The 27358-nt window shown below is 39.3% G+C and overlaps 1 protein-coding gene across 2 annotated transcripts; it reads right to left on the bottom strand.

Moving 5' to 3' along the window:
• Nucleotides 1–3503: 3503 nt before the first annotated feature.
• MMAA (metabolism of cobalamin associated A) lies at nt 3504–26979 on the bottom strand. 2 transcript variants are annotated; one of them, XM_058550142.1, is made up of 7 exons: nt 26935–26979; nt 15627–16129; nt 13312–13434; nt 10063–10233; nt 7203–7288; nt 4916–5065; nt 3504–3869 (listed from the first exon to the last, which is right to left on the bottom strand). In XM_058550142.1, exons 1-7 carry the CDS (start codon nt 26940–26942, stop codon nt 3582–3584), a joined length of 1329 nt encoding a protein of 442 aa, XP_058406125.1. In that variant the 5' UTR covers nt 26943–26979; the 3' UTR covers nt 3504–3581. The 2 variants fall into 2 exon arrangements, with proteins under 2 accessions (XP_058406125.1, XP_058406124.1); XM_058550141.1 differs by lacking the exon at nt 26935–26979 and adding an exon at nt 21858–21930.
• Nucleotides 26980–27358: the final 379 nt, after the last annotated feature.

Here is a 27358-nt window from a genome sequence, read left to right as displayed (position 1 = left end):
ACAATGCTAACACTGAGTGAGTATTCGTGCCAGCCACCATTCTAACACTCTATATGTGTTACAGTGGTACCCCAAGATAAACCCCCTTCAATGATGAGAATTCAACTTTATGAGGAGTTTCATAAAGTCTGGCTTAGGAAGCATGTGTGTTGATGAAGCCCTACATGGATTCCTCGGTCTTTAGGGGCAGCTGAGCTCCACCATCTACACAAACATATAGACCACAGGAGTTGCTTCTCTTCTTGAAGTCATGTAGTTTACTAGTTTTTAGCAGTAGCATCATGACTTCTATGATGGCAATCTACTGGGTGAGTGCAATGTTAGAATTGTTTTCATTGGTTTTTCCTGTTGTGTTTTTTTCCTGCATTAAAGATTGAATTACGCAAACACTGAGTATCATGTGTATGTTATTCATTACCTTTTTGTTTTAATGTAATTTTTGGGGGGAGGAAGATTGGCCCTGAGCTAACATCCGTTGCCAATCTTCCTCCTTTTTTTTCCCTTTTTTCTCCCCAAAGTCCTAGTAGATAGTTGTATGTCATAGTTGTATATCCTTCTAGTTGCTCTATGTGGGACACCGCCGCAGCATGGCTTGATGAGCGGTGAGTAGGTCTGTGCCCAGGATTCAAACCAGCAAACCCCGGGCCGCTGAAGCGGAGCATGCGAACTTAACTGCTACGCCACTGGGCCGGCCCCTGAGCTTTAGCTTTTGTCTTCACTGTATACTGGGGAATAGCTACAAGAGCTTAGGGAAAGAGATAAACAGCCGTATTATAGAGAGACTATGAAGAGAAAATTCCTTGCAAGGTTGTATTGTGATAGCTAAGTTAACTGCAGCTGTAACCGTACAAGTAATTGTAGTCATTTAAATGAAATTTGGTGTTGTTTTAGCAAAATGTCTGTCAATTTTGGAGCTCAGTTTAGAACACAGCACATTTTTACCTACCTACAGAAATTAATGGTAATTATGCTTTTGACAAAGGAAAAGTCAACCTATGAGGTTTTTTTCAGAAAAGAATTACCCTTTTATGATAGAGGGAGACTAACTCATTTAATCCTCACAACAACCCTAAGAGGTGGGGACTGTTTACTGTTAAGTATTTATTTAGCACTTATCACATCCTGGTACTGTATGTATATTAACTAAAAGAGTTCTTTCAACAACTCTGGGTGGACGCTACTGTCAACCCCATTTAATAATGAGGAACTGACGCAGGGGAGATTAAGTAGTTTGACCAAACTAAAATTAAATCATGGTGGTATGTTTTATAGAACCAAGAGCTGTCAAGAGTGTCTATGTGTAATATTTCTAACAGCACCTACCAATTATTGAGTGCTAAACATTTTACATACAATTTCTCATTTAATTATTCCAACAACCCCGTAAAGTAGCTATTCTTACCCTAATTTTACAGATATGGAAACTGGTACAGACAGAGGAGAAATAACTTGCCCAAAATCATATGGTTAGTTAGTGACACAGCTGAGATTTGACTCGATGTGTATCTAATCAAAACCTATACTTGTGACCAGGTCAGGGGTCTAGTATGGTAGAACCACAGATGGCAGGGAGGGATGGTATATCGAGCTTAACAAAAGGCAGCATGGATTTTTTTTTTTAAAGGCCACAAATATTTTACTATATTATACAGCTTCCAGTATAGCAAATAACAGAAATAAGTGAACAGTATCTTAGAAATTGGTCTCTATATCATAGCCAGTGGTACAATGACAACATAAGGAGGACCGGGGGGGGGGGGGTTTCTAATGCTTTTTATGACTGTATTTATAACATTTAAAAGTAGTTCAGACTGAGAAGAAATTAATAGCTAAATTTAGGGCTAACAAAACCACCGTTTCTGCTCTACCTTCTGTATAATGCAGTGCGTGTGTGCTCCACCACGACTTCATGTTGTACCACAAACGACAGGTTGTTATTCCCTGTAAAAGCTTCCTAAGGGAAATTATGAAATTCCCTCTCTGGAAGATTCTAAACAGTTTTTCACTCGATAGGGTGGTTAAATGATGGTCCTTTTTGAAGCGGGGAAATTGACTGGATAACCTCTCAAAATTTCTCCTCTCACATATGATGGACGTTTGCCGAGAACACAAATCTTTAAAAAAAAATGTAAAGGAATGTTTGCTAAAATAGTCAGAAATGTGATTCTAGATAGAGGGTAAGAACGAAAGCTGACATACTGTGTAAAATATTCCACAGGGTTCAAAATAGAATATGTCTGAAATTTCTGGGAAGGCATTTTGTGCAATGGAGAAATTTTATGGTTAGAAATAATTTTATTCAAATATACATAGTTATAACTACCATCAAATAGTATAAAATATATTCAAAGAATTAACTAGAGCAGGTGCTTTAAAGACAATCATAAAATATACAAGAGCACGATGGTAGTAGTAAGACCACGGGAGAAAATTGAGCTTACATGTAAGGTTTGCACAGCTTCAGGTATCCACAACTTCAACATAATAATAATAGCAAGCAGCCTTTGAGTATTTCCTTTGTACCATCATGACAGAAAATGATTTTCCTGAGTTATCCCATTTATCCTCACCAACTCTATAAAGTTAATATGTCAATTCTATTTTACCAGGGAGGAAATTGAAACTTAAAGAGGTAGGTTAGGTTATTTGTCTGAACTTCCACAGCTAATAAGTGATTGATCTAACTTTAAAAGTTAAACCCACACAGTCCAGCTCCAGAACCCAAGCTCTTAATCACTGTGCCATGCTTCCTCCAGAGGACAAAACCTGTTCCTCACTATAAGAACAAAGTAGATTTTTAAAATGTTAATATGAAGTCAAATGGCCAAGGAGGAAGAGAAGCAAAAGCCTTTGATAGCATTCAAACTGTATAATCCCTGAATTATTCTGACCTCACCTGGGTCTTTTGGGGGTTTACTCCAACTCTTGGGGATTAACAGACCCACATTACTTTTGGCTAATTTCCCCAGTTTTCTTTGGGCTCTCCTACCACTCACAGGGGGTCCTCAAGTCTGGACAAGCAGACTTTAAAACTGTGTCCACATCACTACACATTCCAACTGTTTGGCTACTTTTTGTGTACATGGCCATTTCAGAAATTCCTGGAATAGTCTTGTACACGAAATGTCAATCATGATTTTCAGCTCTTAGAAACCCACTGTGTAATATTCTGGCCTCAAGTCAGACTTAAAAAATGTGGTCACTCCTGCTTACATTTTCTCTGAAAAGAGAACGCAGAATCAAAAAAAGCAGTTTAAGGTACATGAGCTTTTCCTGTGCTTCTCAGCTTTCTCTGCTCCTGACCAACGAGAAGAAACTATCCTACAGGCCACCGTGCCAGGGTACAAGAATAAAAAGAAATGGAAATCAGTGAGATACAACAGGTAACTTACAAATACTGTCCAACTGCCTGAACTTTGGCATCCATATCTAATGTTCTTCAAGCTTTCACGCGTGGGTCACAAATAAGGAGGCCGAGGGCACCACAAAAGAATTACTGAAAATATAAGCACACAAGTGACTTTTAATATTAAAATACTTTATGCAATGATACATAAAATTATTGTATAGGATAAATTTCATTAGTCTCTGCTTTTAAAAGCTTTCAACAACAAGTCTGCTGCTAGTCCCGGGGACAGGGCCCCACTGAGAACCTTTTTTTCCAGAAGAGGAATCTGTTCCCGGACTGTGGGATGGGTCCTGAAATGTTCTAACACACTTTCCTGAATGAGATTCCACATCCAAACTTTCTGCTGCTTCTGTCGCTTCGCAGTCAGCTCCCCACTGGCAAGCATTAGGTCCCGGAATTCTTTCATTTTATCCCACATTTCGGTGATGCCCTCTCCACTTCTGGCAGAAATACGAATTACCTAGTGAAAGGGGAAGAATCAGAACCGTTTTACTTATGATGATAGAAACCATTTTCAAGAGGACTCTGATATTTGCCAATTAATTCTTACAGTCTATAGAAACAGACAAGGACAAAAATGAGACATTTTATTGCTGTGTCAAAGCAGATATACTGAGAACTATATGAGGTAACTTACTAGGATTACTAAGTGCATAGCAAAAATAAGACACTGATTCAAGGTCAAACTTTTAGCCCAGAGATTTATTTCGACTTAGGATTGCTCAGATGGTCTTCAGAGGCATCAGGGAGGAACTGTGAGAGGGTCACGAGGATGAGAAGGGCCATGCTGTGTAAGTTTCTCTGAGGCCTGAGTGCCAGAACATGAAGCTAAGTTGAGAAAATAACCCTATCCCCTCTGTCAAAGTTGCCTGATTCAGCAAGTGCTAAGAGCTGGGCATCTGGCACTTGCATGCACAAGACGGCACCAGACCAACACAGACAACGTGTGGGGGAGACTGGGAGCTGACGGTGAGCTATGTCATCATTGTTCTCATTACAGTGATTATAGCTTATTCTTTAATAACATAGTGTCCTCCTGCAGATGAAGCTGCCCACATCAATATTACTGCATCACTTACTACAGGATTTTTCTTTTTTCTTTTCCTTATTGAAATCAGCACCCAACAAGCATAATGGGAAGGGACGTTATCACATCAAAAGCCTTTTCTCTCTTACTCAAACTCTAATATAGATAATCAAATCATTAATTGCTCCATAATCTTAAGGATGGTTCCTTTCAGAATGGATCTGCTATCACTTCCAAATGGCTCAAGTCAAGCATTAAGCAATCTAATCTATCACCCCACATGTAGTCTTTGACATTTAGTGGTTGAAGGATTATATTTAAAATCATGACTACACACTCTGGCTTTGTCATGATTTTTTAAATTGTAATCTCACATACAAGCAAAGATTGATTATATGTCTCACTTGGGACTTACATCCTCTCTTCTAATGTGCACAGTCCACTCAGGGTGAAAAATGCAGAATGGAATGCGAGCTCACCTTTGGTCTCCAGACTTTTGAACGCGTGCGGAGTAATTTCAGTGCACTCACATACTCTGCTTGTATCCTTCGAGCTGGCACAATCAAGTCTCCATCAGATTTAGTTATAGCTACCATATCTGCCATCTCAATTATACCCCTTTTGATGCCCTAAAGAGAAAAAGAGAAGAAAGTGGTTTATCAGAAACATTTAATTACAACCAGCAAAAAATGGGACACCAGTCAATGCTAAGATTTTGAAAGTCATACACTTCATTAACTAACTTTTTCTCTGCATCTTCCTAAGCCCTGGGTGCCAGGAATCACAATTACTCAACAGAAATTACTGAAAAGCACTGGCTCTTGGGATTACAGAAGTCATCTGTAATTTCTCTTCCAAATTTAGAGACTAACATGCTGAAATACATTCAGAATTATAGAGTAAATACATCATCAAGACACAACATGATTGAGTGGCAGGAGACAGTTCACATTGTCTCATGATTGATTCTGCTTCTGATGAGCTAACACTGCAAGACACAACCCATCCATCATTAAGGTGCTTAAAAAGAAAACACACATATCACTAATGTCTGCATTTCCAGAAACAAAGTCTTTGAAGTTCTCCTTAAATGTCTATAGCATTTTTTTTCAATTTACATTTGAGGAAAAATAACCTGATGGCTAAAAATGCCTCCATCTTTTGATTTAAATTATATTGCGTAAAAACACTAGAGGGGCTGGCCTGGTGGCATAGTGGTTAAGTTCAGGTGCTTCGCTTCTGTGACCCAGGGCTGGCAGGTTCGGATCCCAGGTGCGGACCTACCCACAGCTTATCAAGCCATGCTGTGGCGGGCGTCCCACGTATAAAGTGGAGGCAGATGGACACGGATGTTAGCCCAGGGCCAATCTTCCTCAGCAAAAAGAGGACGATTGGCAACAGATGTTAGCTCCAGGCTGATCTTCCTCACCAAAAAAAACACAAGAAAACACTAGAAATCCTAAGGCCAAACCTTATTTGGAAAATGTAGATTTTCCATCTACGATTAAAATTTCTTTTCAAATATTTTTAAATATAACTTTCAATGATTAAATTCCAATAGTTAATGTTTCTAAATTGCAGCATCCATAGTCTGCTATCACTATTTTTAAGAATTATACAATTGAAAGGAGGTGTTGTGTAATAAAGAATTTGTCTGGTCTTTGTCCAAGGTTCCTGGAAGGTGACCCCTAAATCCTTGGCATTTCCTGAGTGACAAGAGTGTCTTTGTTATTCACTGTGGGTGCCTGGGACCATACCTGAGTTTATGCAATGAGATCACTCAGAAGGGGGGCTGACCACACCAGAAAGACCAACCATGTGATTAGAGGGTAGGGCCTTTGAGCCACGTGATATCAGCCTGACTTCTGGGGAGGGGAAGGAGGCTGAAGATTGCGTTCAATCATGTGCACAATGATTCAGTCAATCATGCCTACATACTAAAACCCCAATAAAATCTCCAGAGACTGACGCTTAGGCAAACTCCCTTAATTGGTGATACATACAATGAGTTAGGAGGGAAATGCATCCTAAGGAGAAAGAAGCTTCAAGTCTGGGACCCCCCCAGACCTCTCCCTATGTGTCTCTTCATTTGGCTGGTCCTGATTTTATCCTTTATAATAGACTGTAACCGTAATATAGTACTTTCCTGAGTTCTGTGAGTCATTATAGTGAATTACCGAACCTGAGGGGTAGTGGAAACCACTACATTTGTAGCCAGTTGGTCAGAGGCATGGGTGGCCTTGGAACCCCCAAGGTTGCAGCTGGTGTCTGGAGTGAGGGCAGTCTTGTGGATGCCTATGCCCTCAACCTGTGAAGTCTGTGCTAATTCTATAATTCCCGGTAGTTAATGCCAGAACTGCATTGCAGGAGGAAAGTAAGAATCCTATTTTATAATATGCAAACTATGATAGTGGGATCCTAGTTAAAAACAAAGTGATATTTTATGAGAAACTTTTGAACCAACTGTACTACACACCCATACAACAGTGGTCTCTTTTGGCTGGAGCTGTCCCTGTATTCCATTCACTCCCATGTTACAGGGGGAAAAATCTAAGTCATATGATTAGCACAAGGTCATATATTCTATTACTTTAAGTTGGGAAAAAATACAGAGAATTTGCCTTTGACTAGGTATTTTAGCCAATGTGAACGATGATTCTTTCCCTACACCCCATCGACTTAATTTACAAAAATACAACCTTGGAAATTTGTACTTTCAGAGATGTATACTTTGTATTTTTGGGGGAAAAAAATCAAGATAATTACCTGCAATTCATCTCCACCTGCTGGTGGCAGTAGTAAAACAAACATGTCAACCATATCAGCAACAGCAAACTCCGACTGGCCCACACCTGAAATTTTAAATTACAACTATATATTAAAATATTCATAGTGGGGCCGGCCCCGTGGCTTAGCGGTTAAGTGCGCGCTCCGCTGCTGGCGGCTCGGGTTCGGATCCCAGGCACGCACCGACGCACCGCTTCTCCGGCCATGCTGAGGCCGCGTCCCACATGCAGCACTAGAAGGATGTCCAGCTATGACATACAACTATCTACTGGGGCTTTGGGGGAAAATAAATAAATAAATAAATTGAAAAAAATATATATTCATAGTAATTTGACTTTCTCAACTACATCGACCATCATTTCCATCCCACTTCATTCACTCATACTCACGATCACACTCTCAACCTGATCCCACTTTAAACACTCACCTCTGAAGAATTTATTAAATGCCATTGTCTTACCCTATGAGCAAACCTGCAATCCTCCCCAGCTTTCTCCCTCCCTTATTCCCATTAGACTTAGTCTTCAATTGAATGGAGAAACTCAAGTCCTCCATGCTCTCCTCACTCTCACAGCTCTTGCTGGGCTGCCATCTCCTTGGTGTGCAGCTTGAACTGTGATTCCGACCTTAGACCATGCCTGTCAATACTCTCAGCTTTCTTGCCTTCACCCTCATATCAGCCCTGCAAACCCCACCCATGGATCAATCCAACCATAAGCATGCTGGAGAACTCGCTCAACTGTGTAGACAGGCACCACTACAGGGTCACCGTCTCCAACATCTGCTACATCTTCCTAATGGAAAAGCAATGTCCCTAAATGCCCTCCATCAGCTTCCTTGCCATTTCTCACAGCGACTACTACAAACATTCACTCTCCCATAATCTCCCCACTTGATGATGAGTGTGGCACCTACTTTACAGGGGAAATAAAGGCAAGAACTTGCTCAGCTTCTCCCTCTCCCCCTCCACAGATAAGCAGATGCAAATACAAACACCGCCTACTGCCTCCTCTCCAGTCTTGGTGTAAAAAGTACTGGCTGAAGGTTAACCTTTCCTTCCTCTTCACTTCCTCTAGGCCCTGTACTCTGCTTTATCTTTAACCTCTCCTTTGTCTATAGACTCTTGTCCCTCAGCACATCACATGAATTGTGCTCAAGTCTTTCTCATCTTAAAACCAAACAAAACGAGAAAAAAAACTCACAACCTCCTCCAACTACGACCATATTTCTCATTTTCTTTATATAGCCAAGTTTCTGGAAAAAAGCAATTTATGCTCACTGTCTCCACTTCTCTACTTCACATTCATCTCAACCCAACCCCTTAAATCTGGCTTCCACATCCCTACTCCACCAAAACTCTCAAAACTCTCTCCTTCCTTGGTGTGGCAGAGACTTCTATAGAGTTGCCCATTCAATATCGATTCTTCCCAATTTCCTTACCCCAATGTTACTAGGGTCATCAACGTACCAGGTGAAAGACCACATTCACCAGACCCCCTTTCAGCTAGAGATAATTCAAGAATGAAAGCAAAAGTCACTAGATAGTGTTTCCATGAAAGTTCTTTAAAGAGGGCTAACCCAGCCAGGAGGTATACCTCTTCTGCCTACCCCTTCCTTACTCCCCCTTCTTCCTTCCTTCTACCTGGAACATGGATGTGACAGCTTCATCAGCCATCTTTTAACCATGAGCAACCTTGAGGATGGAAACTGAGTGCTAAGCATGGAGAGTAGAGAGACAGCAGAAGGCCAGAACATGTGAGGCACTGTGGAACCGCCAGCCCACTCAGAACTGCCTGCCTCCAGGCTTCTTCTGTTTACAAGAAAATACACCTCTCTCTCTTTCTAGTTTGCGTTACAGTTAGTTTGAGTCTCTGGGACAAGCAGCCAAATGCAACTTCCAGGCAAGACACTTGGTCTTTACAGACCTCTTCTCCCTTGATTCTCCTATTACCACTCAGGCAACTTTTTTTTTTTTTTTTTTTGTGAGGAAGATCAGCCCTGAGCTAACATCCATGCTAATCCTCCTCTTTTTGCTGAGGAAGACCGGCTCTGAGCTAACATCTATCAGACAACTTTTCCTCCATCCACCCTGAAATGGTGGAGTTTCTAGTCTCTAGCCCCATCCCTCTTCATTCCTTGCCTTACACTTTATGCTCTAAGTATCCTGAACAAACTAGAGTTCTCTGGACAGGCCAGTTCTCTCACTCCTTTGTCTTTGCAAATGCCCTGAGCCCACACTTTGTTTAACTCCCGTTCTTCCTCCAAAACTGAGTTCAATTGTCACCTCCTCCCAGAAGTCTTCTCTGATCCCCCAAATCTGAGTCAGGTTGTCACAAACATTTATCACACAGTAATATAACAGATTGTCTCTCCACAAGAATGTGAACTTCTTGAGGTTTCCATTTCAGTATTTTCATCGCATGTAACGATGTACTAGGGATATAAAGATGAAATAAAACATGGCCCTGTATTCAAGAGGTACCCAACTACATTAATTTTCTCAGCAAATATTGTAGATGTATGAAATGTGCTTAAACAAAACAGGCATTGTGTTAAAGTACCATTTCTGTAGGTCATCCTTATGCTTCTTCTCTGGCACTTACTAACATACAACCTTGTATAACAGTTATCAGAAACATGGCTTGTTTTTCTTTTCTTTGAGGGTGAAGATTACAGCCTAAATACTCATATATCCTAGAGAGTCTGAAAAAATATCATGTATTTAATTACACCATTAGTAAATATCTGCTGAATGAACAAAATGAAATTAGTTGTCACTCTTTACATAGCATTCATTACCATAGTATTTTATTGTTATGAAATGGAAAATCACACTCACCTACGGTTTCAATAAGAATGATGTCATATCCTCCTCCTTCACACAACAGAATAGCTTCATTTGTGGTCCTTGTCACACCTCCTAAAGTACCTCTAGTAGGAGATGGCCTGATGTATGCATTCATATCTCTTGATAACTCAGTCATTCGGGTTTTATCACCTAAGAGTGATCCTAAAACACACAATTATATTTTGTAATCGTGGAACACTTGTAAATGCCAGTTATCAATCAGCCAATTCCTAGAGGAAGTGCTTTATGACATTTCTCCCCAAATCTCAAATTTCATATTATTGAGCTTTCCTCCAATACAGTGTATACGATGATGCCAAATTAATCTTTTTAACCTTTCAAGACCCTCAAAACCTATAATGGCTTCCCACTGACTAGAGGTTCTAATCTAGATTCTTCACCCTAGCATTGAAGGCCCTCGGAATCTAGCCCTACCTTACCTAATTTGAACTTCCACTAGTCCCCAAACCAATCTTCCATTCCAGCCAGGGTGGTTTCTTTATTGTCATCTTAACATTGTTGTGTTTATGGTTCTCAACTGAGGGTGATTTTGCCCCCAAGGGAAATTTAGCAATGTCTAGAGACATTTTTACTTGTCACAATTGGGGGGTAGGGTGCTACTGGCATCTGGCGGGGAGAGGCCAAGGGTACTGCTAAGCATCCTTCAATGTGCAGGAAAGCTGCCCACAACAAAGAATGTCATTAGTGCCCAGATTAAGAAACCCTGCTCTAACAGAAGTTTCTTGCCTATAGGACCGTGTCTTACATATTTTGTACACTGAATGCTTGTTCACAGTAGACAATTATTTTAATACCTACAGAATAGAACTGGTGATGTTTTAGGGCTTACTGCAGTATTTTGGCAAACATCAATACTTACAAATTCTAGAACGCTGGAACTACTGAAATTACTTTTAACTTCTTTCCTTTAGCCATATAATAACATTCGAAGAAGAAGTGCTGTTCTAACCTGAATTTTAATTTTCATTCTGCCTAAGAGGTAACTTTTCCACATGAAGTTGATGCTAAACATTGAGAAATTCCTTAAAGATTTGCTCTTTTCTTTTCTTTTTTTTTTTTGAGGAAGATTAGCCCTGAGCTAACATCTGTTGCCAATCCTCCTCCTTTTTGCTGAGGAAAATTGGCCCTGGGCTAACATCCGTGCCCATCTGCCTCTACTTTATATGGGATGCTGCCACAGCATGGCTTGATAAGCAGTGCGTAGGTCCATGCCCGGGATCCAAACCTGTCAACCCTGGGCTGCTGAAGCAGAACACGTGAACTTAACCGCTACACCACCAGGCCCAGCCCCTACTCTTTTCTTTTATGATTCCAGTTTAGAGTTCTCATAGATTCTCACTCTAGAGCATATACCTACCACATAGCTCAACTACCTTATTTACTGCACGTAAAACTTTTTTCTAAAGTCATTTTCTGCATGAAATCATTTCTGTGTAAGTCGACAATTGGCCAAAGCTATACTTTAAAAATTATTATGCTATAGATCTTAACACACTGAAATAAACATTACGAAATTATTCTCTCATATAATTGTCTTTGCCAGTGAATCCAAACTGTTGGATGCAAACCCTCAGGGAGGTCTCAGAGCTGTTGCAGGAGGTCCATGAATCCAAAGCGCAAGAATTGACTGTAGGCCAAAAAGCAAATGCTTCTTAAACTTTAATGTAATACTATTTTTCCAATGTACGTATTGTTACAATAATAAGGTAGAAATGTATACTTACAGTATCCTGTTTATCCTTGTGTATTTTTTCTTTCAAAGTACATATATTTTTTAGTGAGAAAGGGACCCTCATTTCCGGTTTGAGAAAGGTTAGGAACCACATAGCTAGGCAACTTGAATCAGCCTATCTTATGTCACCATTTCTGCTATTAATATCTCAAGCTATTATTTTCTTTTGATATTGCAAGTATTTTAGAATATTATGAAGGTGGGGGAAAAAGCCTTCTTACCTATATAAAAATGAGGGCCGCTATAAATAATTCTTTGTTCAAGTACTTGCCTTTAACAAAGTTCTTAGACTGTAAATAAGACAATACACTGACATGGATTTAATCTTGAACCTTGTAAGCATAAATTTTATTTTATGGTTAACTTTTTTATTACAGTGAATCAAAAACTGTGAATGTTCTCAGCTAAATTTCTCAATGGGTGGTAATAGGAATTGTTGTCCACCTCTCTGTTGACCTAAAGCCCCTGAAATATGATTATATCATCTTTATTTTTTAGCATTAAACCCACAGTATACAAACCAAACACTTCCACAAGCACCCTGTATGTTCCCCTTCACAACACACATTATATTGCACTGGCCTGTGTTTACTCATATGTTTCCCTCGTAAGATATAAAGCTCCCAAGGCCAAGAGGACTGTGTTTTATTCATCATTATACAACACAGCACCTTCCCTGCACAATGCCTCACCTACGGTAGGCATTCAGATACTTGTTAAATGAAGAACTGTAATGTGTGAAGCTTAAATCACAAAGAGAAGTAAGGGAAGAAAAACCTTTCCTGAGTATTTATATGGTACGCTTTATGTTTTATTTAAATGATACTTTGGGGAGCTAAGTTTATTTATTTTATCTCTGATGAGGTGCAAATTAAACTTTGAGTGACTGCATGACCTCAAATCAGCAAGTAATTGCTGGGCACTGTGTGCAACGTCCTATGCTAAGTGCTGTAGAGGGAAGGGCAGTATATTACGTGAGCCCTCGAAGAGCTTTCTGTTTAACTGCACAGGTAATATAAACAGGTGACAAGTTATAAAGAGCAGTAGGATTTTTTTTTTAAAGCTTAAGAGATGTTACAACAATATGAGGAAAATAATGAATGAGTAAGGACCCATTTTCTGAATTGTGTAGGGGCTGATGCAGCCAGGAAAAACAACAGGAAGAGGGAAGAGGGGCCTGGTCTGTGGTGTGATAGCCAAAGGGCTAAAGTTTGCTCTTGATTATCTTCAACCTCTGGCACCTGTTCTAGTTCTCTAAGTACCCAGGCTCCTCCTGGGCCACCCACAAGCTGACCTCCTCTGTAGAGCCCATTACCCCAAACTACCTCCCTCAGCCTCCACCTCGCCCCGCAGAACTCCCTTCCTTCAGTGGTACCAAACTCAGCTACAGGTCAGAAGTCACCTGACTGTGCAAATTCCCACTAAATTGTCACAGAGAGCCTCACGAGCCCCTGCTCTGCAATTTAAAAAGAATCAGCAATACTCACCACCACTAGTACAAGAAGAAGGGTCCACAGCCAGCACAGATAATTTGTGCCCTCTCTCAGTAAGCATTTTTCCAAAATATTCTATAAAGGTTGATTTTCCAGCACCAGGGGGCCCAGACAATCCTACAATGGAAAGAGATCTTCTAATTTAATGTAATAAATGAAATCAGCACTATGATGAGTTCTGTTAAAATATTAGACTACCTTCTATTTCTCCTAATTTATTAAAATCATCATTAATGTATTTTAACATTTCCTAAAGCAGTAAATGAAAATCTATTTATTTATCTAGTTCCTGAGTAATATGGATATAGGAAAGAAACAATTCTGAGTTCAATATGTTCACCAAATTTTAAAAATTACAAAATGTGACTTGCCTGTTACTATAACGTAGATCTTTTTGGATAGACTTCATTGCCTATGTTGTTCATGTGCTGAATTTCTACATCTGCCCACCTCTCATCATGATCAGTAATTATTCCACCTACCTCAATTCTGTATGCTTTATCTTCCTTTTGGAAAAACAACTCATTTCTCTAGAAATTCTCAGTGATTGAGAAAATAACTTTCTATTTATAAAAGATAATTTTTTTCATCTCACCCATAACTCAAAGAATATAATATAAACTGAATCCTGAAAAAAATAATTTGTCTCAGCACAAACTCTGGACCAGTCAGCCAGTTCTATTTCTAGCTCTGACTCTTATGAGCTGTGTCATCTTGGGCAAGTTACTTAACTGTTCTGTGCCTGAGTATACTCTGCAGTAAAATGGATATAATAATAGTACCTTTCTCTTCAGGTTGTTGTAAGGATTAGATGAGTTAATATTTGCAGTATGTTTAGAGCACCACATGGCATAAAGTAAGAGATATAAAAGCCTATATTCAATAAAGTATATAAAACATAAGCATTTAATTGTAAATATATTCAAAAGTATATATGGTATACAGTATGCTGGGCTCCCCACCACAATTTTCAGGACAGGTCTCTGTCTTGAACGTCTTTGTGGGTGCTGAATAAACATTTGTTGCTTTTATTTACGATGGTGATAAAATAAGTGCAATAAAGACACAGGTTTTTCTGGCCTCATAAGATCAAGAAGGAAGAACCAGAACAGCAATGCAAATTTGTGAGTTGCTAGTTATGTGTGAGTTGCTAGTTAACTCCAGATATTTCTGGGACATGTTCTCTTTAAAGAGACTCTAAAGCCTAAAAAGTAAACACTGTCATAACTGGACTTTCTCTTTGGGAGTTTGCCATCTTGTCTGTCTACAACACATAAAGATTATTAACACCCAATGTAGAACTCTCAAAATGAGAGTTCCCTCAGTGAGGGCAGGAGAATAAGATGTGTGAAAAATGTGGACTAGGACAAACATCAGTTGGTGAGCTATTTTTGAAATTATCTTTAAAGCATTTATTCCTGTTACCCTAAAAACCAGGCGGTTTTAGTCCCCATATTGCCAATAAACTGAGATATAGAAGTCTAATGTAATGCCAGTCAATTTTTAAGTGTATTCAGTCATTCCCTATAAAATTTCTGCACTTTGTCCACCATTTCAAGCTGTTTTTAGTAAGAGGGTTGGCTGGAATCATGAAAAGCTCTCATTCCGCCCAAAACTGACTTGCTTAATTCCTGCTAGTCAAATGTATCTAAATTGTTTTAAAATGCACAACTTCAAAACTATAACAAGCTTATTTGCAATTACAGAAACAAGTCAATTGTTCAAGAAATCAAGTGAACATCTAATATTTTTAGACAGCAAATGAACATGGTCTCTCCTTTAAAATACATTTTGGTATTGAGATGGCTGGGCTTAGAGCCAAGCCACTCCCAGAAACTCTAACTCTAAAGTATCTGAAAGAAGTGAGACTTGCCTATAAAAAGACTAATGAAACACCTAAGAAGTAGAATTTTGACATGTAATAAGGATAATTATAGTTGATATAACCACAAAAACAGGGAATTCACTTTAGACTATTAAGCAGAAGGACTATGGAGAGAAAGGAGTAAACTGGTTAACAGTTCTTCCTATGCATATCTCTATTCTGGGAGCCATAGCAAGATTCTCGCCAAAATAAAAATCTTATACTATTCTCTTAAAATACAGATCCTTGGTTCAAATGGTCACGGCATATTTTTTCAACATAACAAGACTAATATTTGCAAAGAAAAGGCATTAAAAATTCATCCCAAAATTCTGAAAAGAAAAAAAAAACCCATTAAAACACAAACTACTTAGACTTATTTTAAAAGAAGAGAGAGAATTTAGAAAAATATTTACTGGACAGACCAAAAAAAAAAAAGACTGACCCACTCGAAATGCTAGTGGTTTTCCTTTATTTAATTGTTCTTGTCCTCGGTAGTAGGCTAATACTTTCTGAAGAAGCATCTGGGCTAACTCTTTTTTCCTGTTGTGAGTTGATTCTATAAGAGTTATGGCTTCTGCTAAGCAGGCCCTTTGCCCTTGGATTAGACCAGTATAAAGTTTATCCACAAATCTTTGTTCTTTATCAGAAAATCCTTCTGTGTGTTCTTTTAAGGTTGTTTGTACACATAATTTTCTCTTTAAACCATTTGACAGCAGCATCCACTTTGCACAATGGAGTCCGAGAGAATAAAATGGCTGAGCACGTGGGATTCTTGATCCGAGATGAGTGCTTGAGTGCAAGATGAAGTGGTAATGTCGGAAAGGTGATCTTAAAAGGCCTTTTAGGAAATGCTGGTGAGGATGCTGTAGCAGCATGGAAATATTCATTTTGTTTGTAACTGAAGAAAACACTGGATGGTTTTGGCTCAATGTGATTTGTGACTCCCTAAAAGAAAGAAAAACATATTTTTGCCAGTTCAATATAAAACTAAGACACTGAAGTAATAAAACTGCAAGTGTAGTGTTTTCCCTATATCCCAAAACACTTATAATCAGAATTCTTGGTAGTACAAATGGGTGAAAGTTTCTTACCAAATTTAAGAGAAAAGACTCTCCCTGCCTACAATTAATATTCAGAATAACCCAAATCATGGAACTATCACTCTACTGTGCAATGCACATTAAAATTTTCTTCTAAACAAATATACAAAAAACCCCATTAGGGTAGAAATTTTATGTCATGCTTATTTTCTTCTGTCTATTGACCTTACATTCATCTTAACAATTTCCTCAGGTCAAATATATCCTATTCTGAAGTTTATTCAAAAGGTTAAAAAAAAAAAATCCCCTGATGCTGGCCTTTTCTTCATTCTCTACAAAAGAAATGTGTTAGTAGTGTGGGCCCTTGAGGCATAAGTTTAGATACATGTATGTATTCAACAGACTCATCTGGAACACAGATATATACAAAGAAGGACCTATAAGCACACAAACAACAACAACAATAACGACAAGCCTTTGTGTGAAACGAACTATGAGGATTGTGTGGTAACTAGATCAGTGTATCTCAAAGTATGGTCTGAACTGCCTGGGTGCTTAGTAAAAGTGCATATTCCCAGCCCCATGAATCAGAATCTCTGTAAGTAAGCACACTACAGTTGGAACCACTACGGAATTAGATGAGGATCCTTTACTTAGATTTACTGATACTCTCCACTTCCAACTGTATCAGACAATGAAAGCTGACACGGTACACTGAGCGTCAGGAGAATGCAGAGGTTATGAGTCATGGCCACTGGGTCTCTGCCACTCAAGCTATAATGACCTTGGGCAAGTTAGTTACCCAGTCTGTGCCTCAACTTCCTCTTAGGTAAGAGAATAGCATGGCTGTGAGAATGAAATGAGTTAATTCATATAAACAGCTTGAAATAGTGCCTACACAGAGTAACAGCTCAACAAACATTAGCTACTATTATTATACTAATTTATAAAATTTTAATAAAATTTAGGTCACAGACTTAGCTTCCAGCGGCAAACTAAAATTTACAGACAAATGATATATACAGCCTACCAAGCTTGGGTTTATGATTACTGGAAAATTTTGGTTTTCAAGTACCTGATAGCACAATGAAATAAATTACTTTATGGCTCCAAAGTACTTCTTTAAATTGTATTTCAAGGCCAACCAGCACAAAATTAATTTTAGCTAAATAACATTCTATTAGGAAAAAGAAGAAATATTTCAAGACTTTTTTATTATTAGAACTATAACTGCTCATCATTTTTCTATTTTGGGGGGAGGGGAGCATTACGACTTCTATTTGTACAAAATTAGTCTTATTCTAAAAGGATAATTTAGGGGCCGGCGCAGTGGCGTAGCGGTTAAGTGTATGCGCTCCGATTCGGTGGCCTGGGGTTCACAGGTTCGGATCCTGAGCACGCACCGACGCACCGCTTCTCAAGCCATGCTGTGGCGGTGTCCTGTATAAAGTAGAGGAAGATGGGCACGGATGTTAGCCCAGGGCCAATCTTCCTCAGCAAAAAGAGGAGTATTGGCATCGGATGTTAGCTCAGAGCTAACCTTCCTCACACAAAAAATAAATAAATAAAAAATAAATAAAAGGATAATTTATAAAAAATGTTTCTAAAAAACAATTTAAAAACATCCACTACCACCCTTCACACAAAGACACAAAAAGACGTTTAAAACAAAAAATTAAGAGGGCATTTATTTTGGAAGCTCTCGAATTTCAATACCACTTTTCAACACACTTCTCATCAACACCACCACCACTACCACCAGACCGGAACCTCGTAGGCAAGAACCGTATTTTTATTCAGACCATTTTCTGAGCATATACTACTTTCCACGACCCATGCTAGGTTATAAGAATAACAGTGATGATAATGTTATTGTCGGTGATGACAATGATATTCTATGATGTTCTAGTCATTGTACTATAACCTTCTGTATTAGTTTCCTAGGGCTGCTGTAACAAATTACCGCAAACTTCGTGGCTTAAAACAACAGAAATTTATTCTCCCACAGTTCTGGAGGCTGGAAATCAGAAATCAAAGTGTTAGCAGAGCTGCGCTCCCTCTGAAGGCTCTTGGAGAGGATTCTTCCCTGCTCTTCTCAGCTTCTAGTGGTTCCAGGTGTTCCTTGGCTCATAGTTACATAACTTATCCAATTGTTCCCACTTGCCTGTCGCTCACGAGTTGATAAACCATGTTCAAATACTTTATTTTACTTTACTTTCTCAGACAATTCTATGAGGACAGTTAGTTACTATTATTCTAATTTAACAAGGGGAAACCAAGAGTGAATTAGGTGACCACGGTCATAGCCAGCGGCAGGGCCGGGACTCAAACCCAGGTCTTTTGACTCTCTGTGGCATTTTTTTCTTAATAAATTATTTTAGAATAAAGGAGAAGTCTTTGGATAAAAGGGAAATAGACATCAGTAACTCTGCCCATCCCAAGGTAAGTAAGAAGCATTTTTGGTATGCAGTGATGGTGGTAGCATGAGGAGGAGCCAAAAAAGAGAGAAAGAGGAAATGTTAACTAGGATACAGAACATTCTTATTACTAAACCTAATCCTATTCTATAGGAGAGATGTTGTCATATGTAGTCTAAGAAAAAATTAGAACTCTTTAAAATATGCCCTTCAATTAACAAGTCTTACCATGACCACCTCTTGTTACCCAATAAAGCTAGGTTCAAAAAGGAGAAAAGTAATATAGTGAGAAAGAAAGAGATAGAAAAAATTATAAAGCCTTTATTCAGCAAATATTTGAGCATTTACTATGTGCCTTGCAATAGTCTAGTACTGGGGATACAACAATGGTCAAAATAGAACCAAGGTTCTTGCCTTCGTGAGGCTAACATCCTAGTAAGGGAAGACAGACAGACATATAAATAAGGATGCCAGCGTGCTGGACCTGAATGGCCAAGAGGCAAATGTAAGAAAGAAGGTTAAATAGGGTGTCAGATAGAGGGCCTTATAGATGACTGGAAGGACTCTGACTTTGGGAAGCCATGGGACAGAGGAGAACCTGATCTGACTTCTGTTTTAAAGGGATCTGATGGGGATGCAAGAACAGAAATGGAAAGACCAGCTAAGAGATTATTGCAATAATGCAGATGAGACATGACGATGACTTGGACCAGGTGGGGGTGGCGTTAAATCAGATTCTGGACAAATTCTGAAGGACCTGCTAATAAATGAGATGTGGGATGGCAAAGAAAGAGAGAAGTCAAGGATAAGGCACAGGTTTTATCCTGAGCCACAGCAAAGTTGGAGTTGCCCTTTAATGAGCTGGAGAAGACTGGGGGAGGTGAGGTTTGAGATAAGATCAGGCCTTTAGTTTCAAATACATTAAGTTTAAGATGCCTGCTAAATATCCAAGTGGGATCTTGATAAAGGCAATTGCATTTATCAGTTCTCTGATAATTCTCATCTATCAAGTCTCAAGAAGAGGTCAGAGCTGAGGTTTAAATTTGAGAAGGATCAGTGTTTAGGTGTCATTTAAATCTATGAGACCAAATGAGATTACCAAAAGAGTGACGAGGTAAAGAGGAGGTGTTACACCATATTTCATAAAATTTTACACACACAGGAACACAAATGTCAAAGTGTTAGCTTCATCTATGGATGAGTGGTATTATGGTGCTTATTTGTTTTTTGCCTGATCATATTTTTCTGATTTTTTAAAAGAAGCATATGTTACTGTGGTAGGCAGAATAATGGCCCCCCAAAGATGCCCAGGTCCTAATCCCTGGAATTTGTGATTGTTATGTTACATGGCAAAGGGAAGTAAAGTTGTAGATGAAATTAAGGTTGCTAATCAGGTGACCTTAAGATAAAAAGACTATCCTAGATTATCCAGATGGGCCTAAGGTAATCACCAAAGTCCTTTAAAACGCAAGAGTGAGGTAGAAGACAAGAGCAGAGTGATGTCATGTGAGGAGGACTCAACCCACCCCTGCTGGCTTTGAAGATGGAATAAAAGCACCAAGAGCCATGAAATGCAGGCAGCCTGTAGAAGCTAGAAAAGACAAGGAAACGGATTCTCCTCTAGCACCTCTACTGATGCCTTAATTTTAGCCCAGTGAGACCGATGTCAGACTTCTGACCTTCAGAACTGTAAGATAATAAATTTGTGTTGTTTTAAGCCACTAAGTTTGTGGTAATTTGTTATAGCAGCAAAAAAACAAACAAACAAACAAAAAAACAACTAATACAGTTGCTATAGTAAAAACAACACACACAAATCTTTTCAAATCTTTTTTTTTCCCCTTGGGGTGAGGAAGATTGGCTCTGAGCCAACATCCACTGTCAATCTTTCTCTTTTTGCTTGAGGAAGATTGGCCCTCAGCTAACATCTGCACCAATCGTCCTCTATTTTGTATGTGGGACGTTGCCACAGCATAGTTTGACGAGCGGTGTATATGTCTGCACCCAGGATCCAAACCTGCGAACCCCAGGCCACTGACGTGGAGTGCATGAACTTAACCACTATGCCACTGGGACGGCCACACACACAAATCTTTTTTTAAGATAAAATTTAGAATTTTTATAATTTTAATGAGAAATGTCTAATAACTATTCATGATTTAATTTTTATCTTTGCCAAAACCTGACAATTTGCTTCCTTCTGCATTTAGATTTCTTCATGATATGAGAATCAAACTTGATGAGTCCTTAATTTAACCAGTTATTGTGACCATCAGTATTACATTCAATGTATATTTATATGTCAATTTCTAAATTAGACATAAAATTTTCATACTCAAAAACCTAGTAAAAAGAATTAAGTGCAAGGTGAAAAAAGTGATAATCATGTCTTAGCTATGCTTCTATGCACAGAGATTTTATCAGAATCATCATATTAAGATTTGAAGTTCAATAGTACTCTGAAATAATGTGATGTACATGAGCTAGTAACTACTTTTGAGCATGGCAGATTTTTTTAAAAAACTATCTATATGCTATAATAAAAATTAAGTGTCCAGAATGCGTATCTTCCACTTTTTTGTCTGACAAACTCAGTTCAAATATCACCTCTTCTAAGACACATTTTCCCCACCTTTCCCAGGCAGTCAATTGTTCTATCTTCAATGCTCCACAGCCTTTTATTCACATCTCAAGTACAATATTTGTCATCTTGTTTTCTAATTTATCTATTTATAGAATGACCCCTCCCCACCAACTGTCATCCCTCACCCCGGCTGACGATCATCCAGAGAAAGGACAATATCTTATTATTTCCTCAGAATCTAGCACAGTGCGTGGTACATGGTAACCTGTTAATAATTGTTTTTTTAAGGTTCATGAGTAGATACTCTCTCCACTTTTTGTTGATCTAAGATACTATAAAGAAAATTTTGAGTAACAATCTTAACCGGTGTGATCTGAGAATTTTTACTAAAAACATTCTACCTTCTAAGTTTCCTGTTTTGAATCAATGCACCTTCAACATCTAACTCATCTTCCAAAACAGAAAGATAAGTTTGTAAGAAATCAAAACCTAGTAACAAGAGCTTTACTAAATGAAAATATGTCCACTTAGAATAATGCAAGCAATAACATTCCCTAAATAAATGAGATGAATAAAAATTGTCTAATAAATACTATATAGATTGCTCTAACATTAGTATAGTAATATCTTACCACAATTTAATTGCAGTCTTTCTCATAAAATCCATGCCAACTATCTTCTAAGCTTATGGTTTCGTATGGCAAGGTTTATCACAATTTGGGATTGTCAAGTTCTCTGCCCTCTGATGCCAGTACAAATCTTACTAGGTCTTTAAGTGAAAAGAAAGAGCGAGGAAAAGGATGATACCATTTTACTCCATTTTTATACCAAAACCAAAAAGCTATCCAGATGTATATAATTCTAGGTTTTTATACCTTCAAACCTCTCCCTGTGGGCTGATTTTCTTGGTGCCCCCACACCCTGTGGACCATCTGAATGGCAGAGCAGCAGCTGCTACTTTTTAGTGAATGTTTATTATGTATGAGATGTTGTGCCCGAGTTTCCTCGGCTAGGCCTCACAACAGGAGATGTGATTCCATTTTATAGGTGAGGCTCGGTAAGAAGAGGCTGATGATGGCCTCACAACTAGAGGCAGAACTTAAGGAAAACTACGGATTTCATAAATCCAGATCTATACGGTGTCAACTCTAGATTGTTATATAAAAAGAGTAGTGTCATGTCACATCAAGGGAACACCAAATAACCCTTTACATTTGAATATGGAATGATTATGGAAGGCTGTTTTTCATTTTGTTTCTTTTTTCTTTTTTTTTTTTTGCTTAGGCCAAAATGAAAAATTAGTTTATATTTTCTGTGCAAATCTTATCAGTAGGAGATCTCAATAATGTATTAGGTGACAGAACAGAACAAATTTCTAAAATATTTAAATTTTTCACCCCACAGAGAATAATTCACACCTGAAAACTAAGTGCATAACATATTTAAACCCATTAATTTAACCAATTAACCAAATTTTAAAGGAGTCCATAAATTTTTTAAAAGCTAATATAACTCAGCCTTCTATAAGCAACTTTCTACCCTTATATATATGTCACAGACAGAACAGACTAAGTGTAGCAGCGTGGCAAAATCATGGATGCAGGGAGGACTTCCCACCTGGTCCTGTAATTAAGCATCTTTTCCTGCTTTCTTATGGAAAGAAACCAAAGAACTTGGCCAATAATCAAATCAAACTGTTCCAGTGAATTTTTATGATTCCTGAGAGTATGGTTTCATCCTACAATTTTAAGCTGAGCACACCAAAATACAAGAGAAATTCTGCAGCATTTACAACATTGAGTGAGATAACTCAAAGCACTGCCATTTCTAATAAACCAGAATGTCAATTTATTAATATATGATAAAAACATCAAGTGAGCAAAAATCCTGAAATGGATTGGTAAGTGCATCCCTTCCCCTGCAGGGTTCCCAAGCACAGCAGCATTTTAAGATTCACGTTTGTTTTCCTCCATAATATCTTTTATATTCATTCCCTCCTTGCCACCCTCATTCCCACATTTCTCTACTATAATGGCTTTCAAGCTTTGATCGCAGTCCATAGGAAGAAATACACTCACATCAGTCAACACACAGGCATATAACTGAAACCAAAATTTCACAAAACATTAATTACCCCTATTACATGCGATACACTCTAACATTGTCTTTTCTATTTTTTTAATGTAGATTGCCATCTACCATTGGCCACAACCTTAAGTTTGAAAAACCCTGATCTACTATAGCCATCTCTGTGACCATTATTAATTCATCTTCCATACAACCACTTAGCCTCATAAAATGTAAATCTGACTATATTACTCCTCTGCTTAAAATACTTAAAGTTCCCTCTGCCTTCTCTGTAAAAAAACCCAGTTTTTCTGTGATTCAGCCACTCATTCATACAGCAACTATTTATTGAGAACCTACTATTTGCTAGGCATTATGCTAGGCCTTGGAATACATTGCTATATGGGTCCAACATGGCTCCTAACATCATGAAGTTGATGATCTAGCCAACATAGTCACTACGTAAACATTTCATACTCTCTCTGAGTGCTCTTATCCACCTCTCCAACTTAATTCATTCCCCTCCTCCACTTTTACCACATTGCTGTAACTACTCTGTGAAATGATTAAAGGAGAGAAGGGCATCCCAATCAGAAGGAACATCATGGACAATGGCCAAGATGTATAAAAGAGTGTGGCTTTTTCGGGCACCTGTGTGCAAATCAAATTCCTTCTCAGCATTCAAGAATTAACTCAAGTGTCTCCTCCTCTATAATCACTTCCCTGGCCTCCTTTTCACGTCCCTTCATTTGTCACTCCTATCTTTTGTCATCATGTACTGGTCACATCCCTTTATTATAGTGCTGATCCCATTGTTTTGTGATCATTTTTTAAGATGTCAGTCTTGCCCAGACTGTGAGTTATCTTTGTATCCACCACATAGTTTAATGCTCACAGAATAAATGAATGAATGTATGCTATAACTTTGTATGGATCAATAACTCCATTACACTGATTACTTAGTCAATATTTGAAAACATACATTTTTCTAGATTTTACAGAAAAAAATATATTTTAAGGACTTTCTTTTTAAAGTCTGATTTCAGTATATGAATGTTTTCCTTCATTAAAAATTTGCTCAGCAGCAGCTAGTCTGACTTGGGATATTTGTCTTGAAATTGATCCAATGAATATTCTCAATTTCAGTAACAACTCTGGCAAGAAAAAATATACAGGATTTCCAAAATCAATACATTAGGTCAGTGCCTGCAGTGCAGCACAGTTCATACAGGCAATGCAGTGTTATACCACGTGTTTCCATTTCTCAATGCTAATCACTTTTGATTTGAAGATAAGCTGTCAGATGCCATTAATCAGTTCACCATCTTCCCCCCCCCCCCAGAAGGCTTTACTTTCTCCTTTTCAAATAATTTCAGGAAATTTTGGTAAAGCAGAATGACTTTTTAAACAAGCAACTTTTAAATAGGTCATTGTTATATAAGAGTAATACAGAACACACAGTGAATTCATGTAGGGAATATTCTACAGTTTTCTGTCCACTTTACCTTTATCACTTTCCCAGTTAAGACTCAGATTTCCCAATATCTACTTTTAGGTTTCAACCTGCTTGGGAAGTCTCTATTTTTCTAAATTCCATCTCCATTAAACATTATGACTCATATCCACTGCTACTACCTTACTTCAAATCTGAACTAGTCTTAGGGAGCTCTGAGACTAGCCATGGGACCTGGGCAACCTCTACTACTCTCCATATGAAAATATTAAGACCTACACATCAGGGTCATAGTGAGTATAAAATGAATAGTGTGCATGAGAGAGCCTGGTAGAGTCCTGGCATCAAGCACCATGTGCTAATTAACTGCAAGGAAACTTCCTTTTCTTTTCTCTCTTTCTCCCCCTCCCTAATCCTCCGTCCTGGACTTCACAGCAAGACTCATATTGAACTGTGAATGTGATCTCCTTACTATTAACCTCAAATTCCTCCAATAGTCCCCCACACCCAAGGACAGTGATTCTCAAAGTGTGGTCCCCAGAGCAGCAGCAGCATCATCAACTGAGAACTGATGAGAAATGGAAATTCTCAGCCCCCACCCAGACCTTCTGAAGCAGAAACTCTGGAGGTGGGGGCCAGCAATCTCTTTTCATAAGCCTTCCAGGTGATTCTGATGTATACTCAAGTTTGGGAACCACTGCCCCAGGATAAAGTCCAGTCTGGCGTTGCAGGGTTTCCCAAACCAGTTTTCTTCCATTTACTGCACTTGCACTTCTAAGGAGAATTTACTCATTATCTTCCAAACCGTCACTTATTTCCCAACTGAGATTTTACCCGTCATATCCTTCTTCCTCTATAACACCTCTCCTATCCCACCCAGCTTAAATCCCACTATTTTCTTAAATCTTTTCCTATCACAGTTTCCAGGAATTTCTTCCTCTTTTAATTCCAATTATTTCTGAATACTCAGGTGATAATCTACAGAGGTCACAAACTGGCTGTTCCCGGCCCACAGAGGGCGTGTGAGTGCATAACTGAATTGGTTGCCAATAACATTAAAAATCAAGAAAAATCACATGAAAATACAGATTTTGGATTTGTGTGGAGAAAGATCTGTGTACGAGGGACACACATTCCAACACGGCAACAATCAGTTGAGGGGCAAATATTTCAAGCACTCACCACCAGCACTTGCCATGCCAAATATAGGTTTTTCTTTAGATATCTTCAAATAGCTCAAACTGTGATGTACATTTCTTATGGTTATGTAACTTTTCACACATTTGTTTTCTCTCTCCCAACAGAATACAGCCCTTAAAGGAAATGAACTGTCCCTGTTTTTTTTTTTTTTTTTAATTCTTACTACCTTTAACACAAAACCATATGAAGTGTTTAGTATATAAAAGCATATTCTCCACATTGTGGACGACCCCAAAATGACCAAGAATCTGCACAGGCCTTCAGGAAATTTTTTCTACCAACTCGGAAAAGCTATAGCAGTCTGTGTTGTATTTGTTTTCCAAAGTTTATCTATTAGGGCACAACTCTTGAGAAAGGTAATAAAATAGGAAATTTTATCATACCATTTGGGCTTAGGTTGTCTTTCATTTTCTAATGAGAAATACAAATTACGTGAATACACGTCTGCTGGAAGTGACCTAGCCCATGCCAGGGCACAGTATGTGACAGAACCTAGGTACTGTTTGTGAACTTCAGTTTGAACTCTACTTTTATATCCTGCATTTTATTCCATAAAAGATGAGTTTTAATTTCACTCTTGGCAGTAGCTACAGTGAACAATCGTGCCTTTCTCCACCCCATTCTCCGGTTAACCATTCGCCAGGTTTGGCAGCAGCAAGGAAAGAGCAGGCTTACCAAAACCTCCGTACTGTGGCACAACGGTAAGCTAGCAAACCTACCCAACACGATGAAAAATTTTTAACACTGTACAGAGCGTTTCTTTTTTAAGGAAAACAACAAATCTTCCCTTTGAATGCGGACGCCTGCCTGTCCACACGTATCCCGCACCCCCATCATCATCCAATTCAATAATATTCTCCTTTTCCTTCGCCGACCCCACATCCTCCAGGGGGCGCCCCCAACGCCAGGGTGGGGGCCCCCGCGGCCCGAGGCAGGAGCCCGGCGCTGGCTCCGGACGCCGCACGCAACCCCCACCCCCCCATACTCACTCACTCATCCGAAGCCACGGAAGTGCGGCCCCGCCCCGCCCCTTCCGCCGGCCCAGGTTCGCCCCGCCTCGCGCTCGCCGCGACGCGCAGGCGCAGTGCCCACTCCCGGGCGCGTGGGGCCTGAGGAGCGGCCGGGGGCCTGGCGGGCGCGCGGGGCGGGGCCAGTGTCCTGGCGGACGTGGCGGCGGGATTTAGGCGTTGGGGGGCGGGCGCGTGAGCCTGAAGGCCTGGGGGCTTGCGGCGGCGTGGGGTTGTCGGCGGAGCGCCAGGAAGCTGCCGGGGAGTGAAGAGGCGGAGGGCGGCTTGCGGCCTTTCGGGTGGTTGTTGCTTTTCTCCAGGTCCACGTTCGAACTTTCGCCTCTAAAGCTCGAGGGTAACCTTCGTCCTCTCCCGACCTTGGCGGTTCTCGAAGCCCGGGAGACGG

Source organism: Diceros bicornis, chromosome 11, assembly GCF_020826845.1.
Source record: "Diceros bicornis minor isolate mBicDic1 chromosome 11, mDicBic1.mat.cur, whole genome shotgun sequence".
Taxonomy (NCBI): domain Eukaryota; kingdom Metazoa; phylum Chordata; class Mammalia; order Perissodactyla; family Rhinocerotidae; genus Diceros; species Diceros bicornis.
The sequence above is the reverse complement of the archived record's forward strand: the minus strand, read 5'-3'. Positions and strand labels throughout refer to the sequence as shown.